This window comes from Mytilus galloprovincialis, chromosome 10 (assembly GCF_965363235.1).
Source record: "Mytilus galloprovincialis chromosome 10, xbMytGall1.hap1.1, whole genome shotgun sequence".
Classification (NCBI taxonomy): domain Eukaryota; kingdom Metazoa; phylum Mollusca; class Bivalvia; order Mytilida; family Mytilidae; genus Mytilus; species Mytilus galloprovincialis.
The window spans coordinates 36,572,639-36,585,207 of NC_134847.1; the positions used below are offsets into that span (position 1 = coordinate 36,572,639).

The window sequence follows — 12,569 nt, forward strand, 5'->3', positions numbered from 1 at the left end:
ACAAAGGACTCTCTCCAACATGGAAAAAAAGAACAGAATCCATTTAAAAAAATCTGTTTTTTTTATCTTGTATTGCTGATAATTAAGTCTGTTTAGTTTCACTCGATCATCTTAAAGATTTTTGCTAAACGTATTAAAGAGGGGAAAAAATCCTCATTAAAGGGCAATCAGTCATATAAAGAGTGACAGTCTACTGCCTATATTGGCAAAATTTAACTTAACATAAAAGGCAGAATGCAAAAAAAAACCAAATTGTAAAAATCTTCATAATAGGGCAATAAGCATGATAAGGAGTCATCTGACTATTTCCACCATATTGCATTGATTGTAGATCTTGTCTAGCTGATTATTTTTGCTTCTATAAGTTTCTATCTATCTATTATAATTTTTAAGATGTAGACACAAAAAATCGGTAAAAATCTGGTAAAACATGAGAAGTATCTGTTCACAGGAGAATTTTTTTTACCTCACTTTTAACTATATATTTAGAAATTTTCATTAACTTAAAAGTTTATGATTCTTGTATAAAGGAAAAAAAAATATCAACTGAGAAAAGCATTTGGAAAGTAAATCTGTCATACCAAAAGATGGTCCTCTAGGGTCACATTCCAAGCCTCTTTATAGTCTCCAACAGGTCTCTCAGGGTTTAATCTACAATTAAAATTATACTGTCACAATACAATAGTGCATCATTACAAAATATATGTCAATAGGTTAAATATAATAACTTAAGAAAAAGGTTTATTCCTATGCAACATCAAAAATTATCATAAAATTACATTTGCCAGTTCCAAATTATTCAGTGTGTTGCACTTTTTGACATATTTAGCATAGATGTATTATATTGAATCAATACACATTTCTCAGATACATGCATGGAAACTGATGTTTAGGGAATTGTCATTTGTTTATGTGATTCATAACTATTACTCGTTTCTCGTTTTTTATATACATTAGACAGTTGGTTTTTCTGTTTGAATGGTTTTACATTGTCTTATCGGGGCCTTTTATAGCTGAATATGCGGTATGGGTTTTGCTCATTGTTGAAGGCTGTACAGTGACCTATAATTGTAAATGTCTGTTTCATTTTGATCTTTTGTGGATAGTTGTCTCATTGGCAATCATACCACATCTTCTTTTTTATATTACACTTGTCGTTTTTGGGCCCTTTATAGCTTGCTGTTCAGTGTGAGCCAAGGTTACCGTGTTGAAGACCTTAAATTGACCTTTAATGGTTTACCATCACAAATTGTGACTTGGATGGAGAGTTGTCTTATTTGCACTCATGCAGCATCTTCTTACATCTATGGATGCAGGTCAATGAAATAAACCCTGTGGATTTTTATAATTATATTTTGGTTACCAATTTTATGGCATTCCTTGGTATTATCAAACAACAAATTTAAACGCTCAATTAAGTACAAATTTTCTACAGGCCTGTATAGACTTTGGCAAAAACACGATTTCAATATCAATGAAAGTAATCGTTTTCTTCAGACTGCTAAAATTGGTACTCGTGAAAATAAATGTATTCACAGCAAGTATTAAATCTTTCTATAACTTTAATCAATAGTATGTGGTCTTGCAGGACCAGGGAAGGTAAATACAGTACTATTAATCAGAATATATCTGCTAAGGGGTAGATCCAATTATTTTTAAAAGGGGGAGGGGGATTCCAACCATCTGTTCCCATTCAAAAGCATTGATTGTCAAAAAAAGGAAGGTCCAAACTTGGGACCTCCCCCCTTTGGATCCCCCTTAGCTGGTTTTCTTTGGAATGTAACTTACTTGCTTAAAATTTCACTTCTTTCACTCGCTTCTCAGTCTCCTGTAGTTTTCTAGAATTTATACTTGGATAACAACGTATTAGTTTTCCTGATAAAGGTCATGAAGGTATATACATTTGGAAAAATCATTTATTTTTTATTTTATTTTCAGTGTTACCTTTGATTGTTGGATGTGACTTTCTTTGTTGGATTAATGGCATTTTGGGTTGCTGTGTCTTTAACATTTATGAGGGGAGGAATGCCCTGTACCGTCAGGCGTCAAACAGCCATATTTAACTGCCTTCAATGTCAAATGAGGTGAAATTTGTCAAAATGTCCTGATCATGACTTGTCAGGTTCTCAAATAATTATCGTTAATGTTCTTTTTGGAAAGAATTTAATTTGATACGTCAAAATCAGTAGATTTTTTTATTGTCTAAAATATTTAAAAGAAAGTGTACATTGTATATGGCCATGCATCATAAATTACCGTTTACGTCAATAGGCAAGAATTTTTACAGTTATTTGTCATGTAGATACCCCCATTACAACCCTCATATATCATGTATGTAAATCATTAAATTCATTTTTTAAAACAAACTACTATGGTCTATGCAAAAGTGAAATAAATAATTATTTGTCCCTAAATCCTTTATATATGATCATAAATAGAGTAGTCCACCTGTATTTATACTTTTTAGGTAGACTGTATGTCAGACACAGTACATAATTTGAAAAAGTATGCATACAGTCCAGGCCATACCTGTGACAGTACAATTAAAATATGCATATTATGGTCTGGAACATATACATGTAACTTTTGTATAGGTAACTTAAATAACATTTGTCTTATAAATATCTCTTGTAAATAAAGCAGAGATAAAAAAGGTTACATCAGGTCAACAAAAGAGTAAATAATAGAAGACTACAGCTGAGAATACAAATGCCACTGCTCCAGCTTCAAACAAACAAAATGGCATGGACAGACAGACTGTAAGACGGAAGGAATGGAAAAATTAAAAGACGGGAAGATGGAAAGATGACAAAATAGAAAGACACACAGTCAAAGGTAACAATTAATGCCTCCATCACCTATATATATATATACAGCAGAGCATAAAAAGAGGAAAACAGAAATGATTAGTGGCAACTCATGGATCACCTTTGCTATATGTGCCAAGAGGCAATGCAAAGACTTGAATACATGCAGTATGCAAGTTAATAATTATATATAGATATTTTACTTTTCAACTTCTAGTCCAACCCAACCAAAATTATAGTTATGTGATCTGGCAAACTTTTCTTTTTCGTTCACAGGCTGTGAAAAGAAGTCTTTTGATGAGCTGAATGCTTCATTTATCTGAAAAAAGAAAAAAAATCATAAAAGAAAAATAATACACATTGAAAGCTATATGATTAACATTTTTTCAATATCAGTCATTTAGCCTATCATGCAATTTTCATAGAAAACATTGAAAAATTTACATGATTTAGACATGATGGGAAAAAAACACATTGTTTATTTTTTTTTGACATATTATGTATTGGAAAAATAGTTTTTATGTCAGACTAATAATTTTTCAAAAATATTAAACCAAATGCCTGTTCTATATCAACAACCGAGTGAAGGCAAGTTAGAAAAAAATCCTTTCCAAAATAGCTCCTCAATCATGGAAAAAAACAACCCAATAAACCTTAAGCAGTGTTAAGTGGGAGATAGCATAAGATTTCATATCAGCTAGGGTGGATTATTTTGTAGGTTACAAATGGGTTACAGGAAATATATGATAAATTAATATAGGAAAGATACTACAAATGTATATCATGTTATATGGAAAGCATTACAGAAATCTATTGAAATGGGGACATATAGTTGGACCCCCCCCCTTATCCATGGTTGGGAACCCCCTTTTGAAAATGACTGGATCCGCCCTGCATCATTACTTACAATTTCCTCAGAGATGCCATGATTTTTTAGATAGCAGAATCCTATTCCCTCCAGTGCTTGACACATTTCCGAGCCAAGGTTGTCCAAGTCAACACAACCTTCCTTTCCCACAGCATGAAGCTGGAAATCTATTACAGGGATTGTTGTCATATTGCTTAAATTTCTGAAATATTAACTAGAGGTTTTAAAGAGCCTGTGTCACTCACCGTGGTTTATGTGCATATTAAACAAAGGACACAGATGGATTCATGACACAATTGTGTTTTGGTGTTGATGATGTGTTTGTAGATTCTACTTTACTGAACAATCTTGCTGCTTACAATTATCTCTATCTTTATTGAAATTGACCCAGAATGTGACAGTGGAAAAGATTTTGTAAAAATTTATCAAAATTTACAAAATTTATGAAAATTGTAAAAAAATGACTATAAAGGGCAATAACTCCTTAAGGGGTCAATTGATCACTTTGGTCATGTTGACTTATTTGTAGCTCTTACTTTGCTGTACATTATTGCTGTTTACAGTTTATCTCTATTTATAATAATATTCAAGATAATAACCAAAAGCTGCAAAATTTTCTAAAAAATTACCAACTAAGGGTCAGCAACCCAACAACAAATTGCCCGAATGCGATTGGTCTGAAAATTTCAGGACAGATAGATGTTAACCTCTTGAACAATTTTATCCCAGCAGATTTGCTCTAAATGCTTTGGTTTAAGAGATATGAGCCAAAATCTGCATTTTACCCTATGTACGATTTGTAGCCATGTTAGCCATCTTGGTGTGTGGGTAGGGTCATCGGACACATTTTTTAAACTATATACCCTAATGAAGATTGTGGACAAGTTTGCCTTAGTAGTTTCAGAGGAGAAGATTTTTTTAAAAGATAAAAAATTTACAAAAAATTGTTAAAAATTGACTATAAAGGGCAATAACTCCTTAATGGGTCAACTGACCATTTTGGTCATTTTGACTTCTTTGTAGATCTTACTTTGCTGAACATTATGGCTGTTTACAATTTATCTTTGTCTATAATAATATTCAAGATAATAAACAAAAAGGTAAAAATTTCCTTAAAATTACCAACTTAGGGGCATCAACCCAACAACAGGTTTTCCGATTCATCTGAAAATTTCAGGGCAGATAGATCTTGACCTGATTAACAATTTTACCTTGTCAGATTTGCTTTAAATGCTTTTGTTTCAGAGATATAAGCCAACATCTACATTTACCTCTATGTTCTATTTGTAGCCATGGCGATCATCTTGAATGGTTAGCCAGGTCAATGGACACAATTTTCGAACTAGATACCCAATTGATGATTGTGGCCAAGTTTGATTCTTTCAAAGGAGAAGATTTTTGTAAAAGTTAACGAGGAGGGAGGACAGACAACGATGGACGCCAAATGATGAGAAAAGCTCACTTGGCCAGGTGAGCTAAAAATATAATCAGAACATTTCAAAAAAAGATTGCTACATTGTACAGTTAATATAATCAATTTGGGTCCAAATTATCACAAAACATTTTTCAGACTGATACAAAGAAGAACTGAAAATTGGGTCAAAGTAGTAATGCCCAGGCATTATAAATTGGCCAAAATATTATTTCAAATTTAAAACTTATCATACATAATTTTAAATTTGTTTTAACTAGACTATGTTACAAGGTATTCATAAAATAAAAACAAATTTTACTTTTAATAATTTCAATACAAAATGTACCATGGTCATGATGGTAACAAACCATGAAGAAAATTTTTACTTTTTATAAAATTTCTTGCTTTTCCTTTTTTTACCTTTATTTATAAGTATATTATAGATTGTCAATGTGTGTACACCCAAGAAACAACTTTATTTATTGTAAGATATCGTCAACAGTTTCTCTTAAATTAATTTAAAGTTTCTTTGCTGCGAACAGTTTCTTGGCAGCGCACATTGTATAGTTAGTATAGTTCACTGTTTTACATGTGAGCCTCAGGGTAAAATCTTCATAACTACTATCCTGAGCCTCAGGGTAAAATCTTCATAATTACTATCCTGAGCCTCAGGGTAAAATCTTCATAACTACTATCCTGAGCCTCAGGGTAAAATCTTCACAATTACTATCCTGAGCCTCAGGGTAAAATCTTCACAATTACTATCCTGAGCCTCAGGGTAAAATCTCCACAATTACTATCCTGAGCCTCAGGGTAAAATCTTCACAATTACTATCCATTTCATTGTTAGGCATATTCATGAAATCTTCGGGATGATGTGGCTTTACATTAAAACTTAATTGTTCAGCAACAGTTACTTTAAAGGTAAACCCAAAAAACACTACGAAACAAAATAAAAATGTTATATATGTGGGCAATGTTACATTTTTAAATGCTACCAACATGACCAAAAAGTATGAAATTTCACATCATATTTAACTTCAAAATCAATTCAAAAATGTACATGCATTTATCACTGCCAATGGATCAGTATTACTTTAAATATGGAAAGTATAATACAATAATCTATATTTAAGATCTACAGTTATCATACCTGCTGGTGATATGCTAATGGTTCTTGTTCAAAAGGTCAATTTTAAAGCTTGTAAAGCAAACTTATGCAATAAGTACATGTACATGTATATTCACATGCTCACACCCCCCTAATCATACATGTCATATGTTGTATGTTAAAGCCTCATGCATTTAAATATGACATATATGAATAAATGTATAATACATTGAGGTCAAAATAATCATCCTGTATCCCAGCATTATAAAATAAGAAAGACTAGTAGCTAAAATTATTTAAAATGAAAAGTCAAGGAGTTTAAGGGCATGTTGGGTAACATAAATCAGCTATATAATTGATCATCCTGATAAACATGCTGAAATAATAAATGATAGGACCTTTATCAGGACTCCAGGATCGGGTGTTTTAAGCTTGGGACTTTAGTATTGACCCTTTCAGGATCCAGGAATTCTTTTTTCGAATTTCAGGATGTCAGGACAGTGATATTGTTTGCCTTAAATTAGTGGAGAATAAAGGCTTTTTCCCCTGGAGAAGAATCCCAATTTGAAAAAAAAACAATGGCTTAAAATTATTCCCAAAAAGACAACTTTTTCTCAAACAGTGCAATCTCAGTAGTAATTGTGTAAGAATACAAACTGAAAAACGCTCATTTAAACATTTTTCATACCTAAAATAACTATATGTGCAGATTTGAGGGTCTATTTATGTATAATCACTGACAAAAAGGGGTCTTATTTCAAAGTAGGGATTGACTCTTGAAGAGTGGTCTGTAAATTGAAGTTTCAGTCAAATTTGTGGTTTATTTTAAATTTACCAATTTGATGAAAATGACGCATATTTTCCCAATAAAAAGGGGTAGAGGTAGTTTTGAAAAAAGCCAACAATATCACTGCAGGATTTAAATTTAGTTAAATTCGGGACTACAGGATTTCGTGTTTTTAAGCCCCAGATTTTGCAATTAGAACTCCTCCTACCCCCCTCATAAATGAATGAATAAAATATAGAAAATGCAAATTAATTAATTGTTCACGACCCCACTGAAATAAATTTCAATAACTTTGGTGGTTTATCCTACAGTAACCCTACTAAGGGTCTAAAGCTGCTGTGATAATTTTGTTTATATAATTTTAGTCATTATACATGTTATAAGAGATAAGATAACATAAATTATAATCTAGTCTATTATCAATATATCAAATAAATATTTAAAATGTTTAGTAAACATGAATTTCGTTTTGTGGTTTTGTATCTGGCATGCTAGACCACTTGACCACCTTGGCTTCACAATAATAAAGCTTTCCGTGGCTGGGTGTTACCTTTCCTCGTCAGTTTTAATCTAAGGCGTTTATAATTGTAATACAGTTCATGATATACATGATATATAAGGCATGAAGATGGTATAGTAAGTTACAGATCAGCTGAAATATCTATTGGTGTCACGATATCTCAGTAGCATGGGTTCGAATCCCGGCGAGAGAAGAACAAAAAATTTACGAAAGCAAATTTACAGATCTAACATTGTTGGGTTGTTGTTTAGACAAGTTGTATATACATAATGTACACAGCCATGTATCACCATCATTGCTGGTGATCCGATGGATAAATCTGTTGTAGAGTTGTCACTGACTCAGACGTACTTATATATACTTAATCAGTTCCATAACATTTTTAGATAAAAACTGATGCCAGAAAGCAACTCAAACAATATAATTTCTTTTCAGAAAACACAATTTATATTTTTGTTTAATAATAGAACATAAAGCCTTAAAGAACCTCCATAGTAATGACGCATTTAGATACCTCAAATTTTAATCCACTACTCAGAGGCTACTTCAGGGGGGGGTGGAGTGCCCAGGAAAAAATTTGGTTAATTATATAGGGAATCACTAAAACATGACCGGAGGGGACCCCTCTAAGGCAGTCAGTGGGCCCCCACTTATGAAAATTTCAAGATCCACCAGTGCTACTAGAACCTGTGAAATCGTGGGTCCGTGACTGAATTAAAGTAGCTTATTATGTGTAAGCCTTATTTTAGCCAGGATTTTTTAAATTGGTATTATCATCTGATACATATTGATTATAAGATGCACAGTTTTCTCTGATTTCAAAATCTTTCTTCAGTGTTTGAACTCATCGACCTGGAACTTATCAATTAATTGTAATATAAATTATTTGGAAAACAAAAGGGCCTGGAATGTTTTATTAATAGCATTGTCCTATTTTAGTTATTTATAAAGTTAAATTCTTCTATTCACCCTTTTTACATCATGTCGGATAACAAATTGGAAACTGTACCTACACCGTTAGCCCTCATTTTTTAAAGTCTAGATTTTTAGTATCTGTTTTGTCTGTTTTATAAAGTCATTCTGCTTAAAATACTGCAATAGTAAAACACTGTGATAATGGTAAAATTTAGTAGTGTCAACCCTGTGATTATGAATCGTGTATATATATACTTTGTAGCAAATCCCAAATACACCGCTTGGTGGTTCGCCTGACAGATGCGGAACGTACAGATAAGGTAATACTGATAGGTAACATGTGACATGACTAAAAGGAAATCGCATTGGATAGTTCCGCAACTTATTAGTGTGTGTAATTGCTTATTGTTTGTAACAGTAGTCAGTAATTGATGTAAAAGGGTGAAATTTTCAGTACTAGTAATATACCCTATCAAGTATATATACCCTTATATAAGTTTGACTAGTAGCTTTCTTTGTTTTTACATTTATCAGTAGAACATAAAATTGGTCTTTAGATTAAGTAGTATACATTGTAGATACACAGGTACTAGTCCAAACAATTATGACGTCTTGAAAGCTATTATAATTTTTTTCTTTGACGCCTTACTTCTACCGTGTCAAAGAAAAAAATTTAAAATAGCCTTTCAAGACGTCATAATTATTTGGACTACACAGGCACTAGACATTCTGTCAACAGGTCAATAGTAAAAAAATATTGACAATGGGAAGAAAATAGTGTCCATATATATACATATATATATATTTAAAAAAAAGCTCTTTTTTTACATATATATGGACACTATTTTCTTCCCATTGTCAATATTTTATGGGGTCCGCTCGACAGTCCGACAGTTCTTTAGTCCGACGGTATAATAGTCCGACAGTTCTAAAGTCCGACAGTTTAATAGTCCGACAGTTCTATAGTCTGACGGTCCGATAGTCCGACATATATAACAAGATATAATATAGACTAACCCTCAACCTGCGAACAAAATAACCGTCATAATCAGACTTAGTTTAATACCGGTGTCACACATAAGTGTATAACTCCGACGTACGCCGGGCGTGGTAAAAATCATGTACTCTGCTAATAGGCTAGTAATTTTGGATGCATTCATATCTGGATCGTGTGCACAACGATCTTTAAGCGTGTATTGCAATTGGACGTACGTGAAGCGTACCACCTAAGCGTTTATCAGGCGTTAACATATTCCTGGCGTTTGTCTAACATAGATGGAATGCACGCTACAAAGGAAAAGGTAGCAATTAGAAGTTTAGTTTCGCATTATGGCATTATGGCCCCGTGAATTTTTTAAATATGAAAATTTTTGTACAATAAAATTGATTTTTAGATAATTGAAGAATAATTTAGCCTTCTTAGTGGGTTTATATGATCATTTAGATTGTTTTTACATGTTTTATAGGCCATTTATATGATTGACAGTCTGTATTTTCCTATCCATACCGTCCATAGGTCCATAAATTATTGTAGTGTTTATCAAGAAAGATTTTGCGCTCGATCTTTTCAATTCAATTTTATGGAAAAATGAGCAGAAATGCATATGATTTTTTTTGGACCACTTGATAGATATAAACCTATGGATTCAGGAAAGGTATCACTGTAATTGATTGAAATTTTCCTTTAGACCAAATTTTGGAGACTTTTGTGACATGTTCACCCCCCTTTTTTGCAATATTTTGTATCTAAGAAATGCAGATTGTTGCCATGATTACACCCAAAAGGGATTATATTTCACCCTTATGACCATTAGAAATCAAATCTATGGAAGATTCTCTTTCTATAAGTATATACATGCATAACACACATACAAAGCCTTCTTTGTTAGACAGGAGGGGAAAGAGGGTGTTTAAAAATTATGAGTGTCAATTATAAGTTTTTTTCCTAACTGTGTATTGCTACCAAAGAGTCTCTTGAAAGTATCTGAGACACGTCCCGGTCGTATCCTGGACGATTATCCGTGCTTTCGACGTGTCTGGGACGTTTAATTATTGGGTGTTTGTTATGCAGGCGTCACACATTGGCGTATAGACCGGCGTGCACCAAACATACAGAGAACATTGACAAAATCAGTTTACGTTAGTTTCACGCCAGAGGAACGCTAAGCAATTGTCAAACGTGCGTTGCATAAGTTTGAAGTACGTCGAAATAAAAAGGTATACGCTTGGTGAATGCTACAACTCCAGGAAATTTTTATGCTGCATAAAAATTTTCATCAAGCTCAAGCGTGTGTCTAGCATGTACCTACACGCACATTATACATACGCTACAAGGGGGTTGAAAACGCTACAGATAAGTTTGAGACACGTTTAGGGCACGTTGTATACGCTTCAAGATCGTTCGACTGTACCTAAAACGTATGCGACCGGGTGTGTTTAACCCTCTTGCTGCCGACCGTTTTTCAAGGTTGCATTTCATATGCCGGAAAATACGACAGCTCAACGTCTGTGACGTAACATGCCAAACAACGACGTCATTCGATATATGACGTCACGACAAAATGACCACTACATTTGGGACCAATTGGAGAAAAACATAACCCTGTTTATTCTTCCGTATTTTAATTGAAAGAGATACAGCATTGATAAGAAGCTTGCATAAATTTATCCATGGACATATGTGTCCCTCCGGCACTGCCGGTTTGGACATATGTGTCCCTCCGGCAGCAAGAGGGTTAACAAACACCCTATAATAGAACGTCCAAGATAAGACCGGTACGCGTCTCTAATACGGTCGAGGGACGTTTTTTTCCTTCGTTGGAGCTATACACTGATGCGTGACGCCGGCATTACATATTTCATTGTCTGAAACAACTTAGCAAAATGGAACCATACTTGGCAGCAATGGTCCTTGGGTGGTCCTGTTTCAGTATTGAGTCCAATGATCCAGACCGCCGACCAAGATGGCTGCCACAGTGAACTAAGTAATATTGGACCCTTTAGGAAATAATTTAGACATTTTGAAGTCTGAAACCAAAGAGCCAATTTTAACTCTGACTTACAAATAATGACTTGGAAATCTAAGAAACAACCATCTTAAAAATGAAATAGTGCAGCACTAGTCAGTCAAATGAGTACTGTGACCAGAACTGAGTTACGGAGGCCTAAAAAAAAAACCCACACAAGTGACCTGAAGTCATGTTCAACTTTTCCTCCAGTCGGGCCACGTCCACTTGTATTTTTGTCCATCTGATGAGTTAAGCCTTTTTCAACTGATTTTTGTAGTTCGTTCTTATGTTGTACTGTTATACCACTGTCCCAGGTTAGGGGGAGGGTTGGGATCCCGCTAACATGTTTAACCCCGCCGCATTATTTATGTATGTGCCTGTCCCAAGTCAGGAGCCTGTAATTCAGTGGTTGTCGTTTGTTTATGTGTTACATATTTGTTTTTCGTTCTTTATTTTTACATAAATAAGGCCGTTAGTTTTCTCGTTTGAATTGTTTTACATTGTCTTATCTATGCGGTATGGGCTTTGCTCATTGTTGAAGGCCGTATGGTCACCTATAGTTGTTAATGTCAGTGTCATTTTGGTCTTTTGTGGATAGTTGTCTCATTGGCAATCATACCACATCTTCTTTTTTATAATACATACCTATGAAGTAAAAATACCACTAAACTGTCAAGACTATCGAGCCGTCGGACTATTGAACTGTCGGATCATCGAACCGTCGGACTATCGAACTGTCGGACCATCGAACTGTCGGACTATCAAAGCGTCGGACTATCACTACGGCCCCATATTTTATTACTATTCAGTATTGACATAAGTCAGAACGTCTGGTTCCTGTGATAGATATGACACCTCCCCCTGTTCAAACTCCAACTTTACTGTCAATGCTGTCTTATTTTTACTTTTTTTTTTTAAACGAATACATGTACTCTTTTTGGTTCGTACATATCAGATTTTATACTGTTTTGTGTTTGTTTTCTAAAAACTGTGTCATTTTTTACCTGATATAAGTGATCACATTTACTATTACACTCTGAGGTATAATAGTTGTGGTTCTTACGATCTAAAAACCACGATATGGACCACGCTCTGATTGGCTAATTTATTTTCTTCCCACTTTTGTCTTTTTTTAAATT

At 33.8% G+C, this 12,569-nt stretch overlaps 1 protein-coding gene across 1 annotated transcript in view; it reads right to left on the bottom strand.

Annotated features, from left to right (window-relative positions):
- The window catches only part of LOC143047472 (uncharacterized), a 37,966-nt gene extending 25,424 nt beyond the window's left edge, over positions 1-12,542 (bottom strand). Inside the window, exons 1-4 of the mRNA XM_076220529.1 lie at positions 12,435-12,542; positions 3,715-3,877; positions 3,011-3,126; positions 582-651 (exon numbers count right to left, since the gene is read on the bottom strand). Coding sequence (XP_076076644.1) covers positions 582-651; positions 3,011-3,126; positions 3,715-3,864 — 336 coding nt within the window. The 5' untranslated portion in view covers positions 3,865-3,877; positions 12,435-12,542. The remainder of the gene's footprint in view (positions 1-581; positions 652-3,010; positions 3,127-3,714; positions 3,878-12,434) is intronic.
- Between the last annotated feature and the right edge of the window lie 27 nt (positions 12,543-12,569).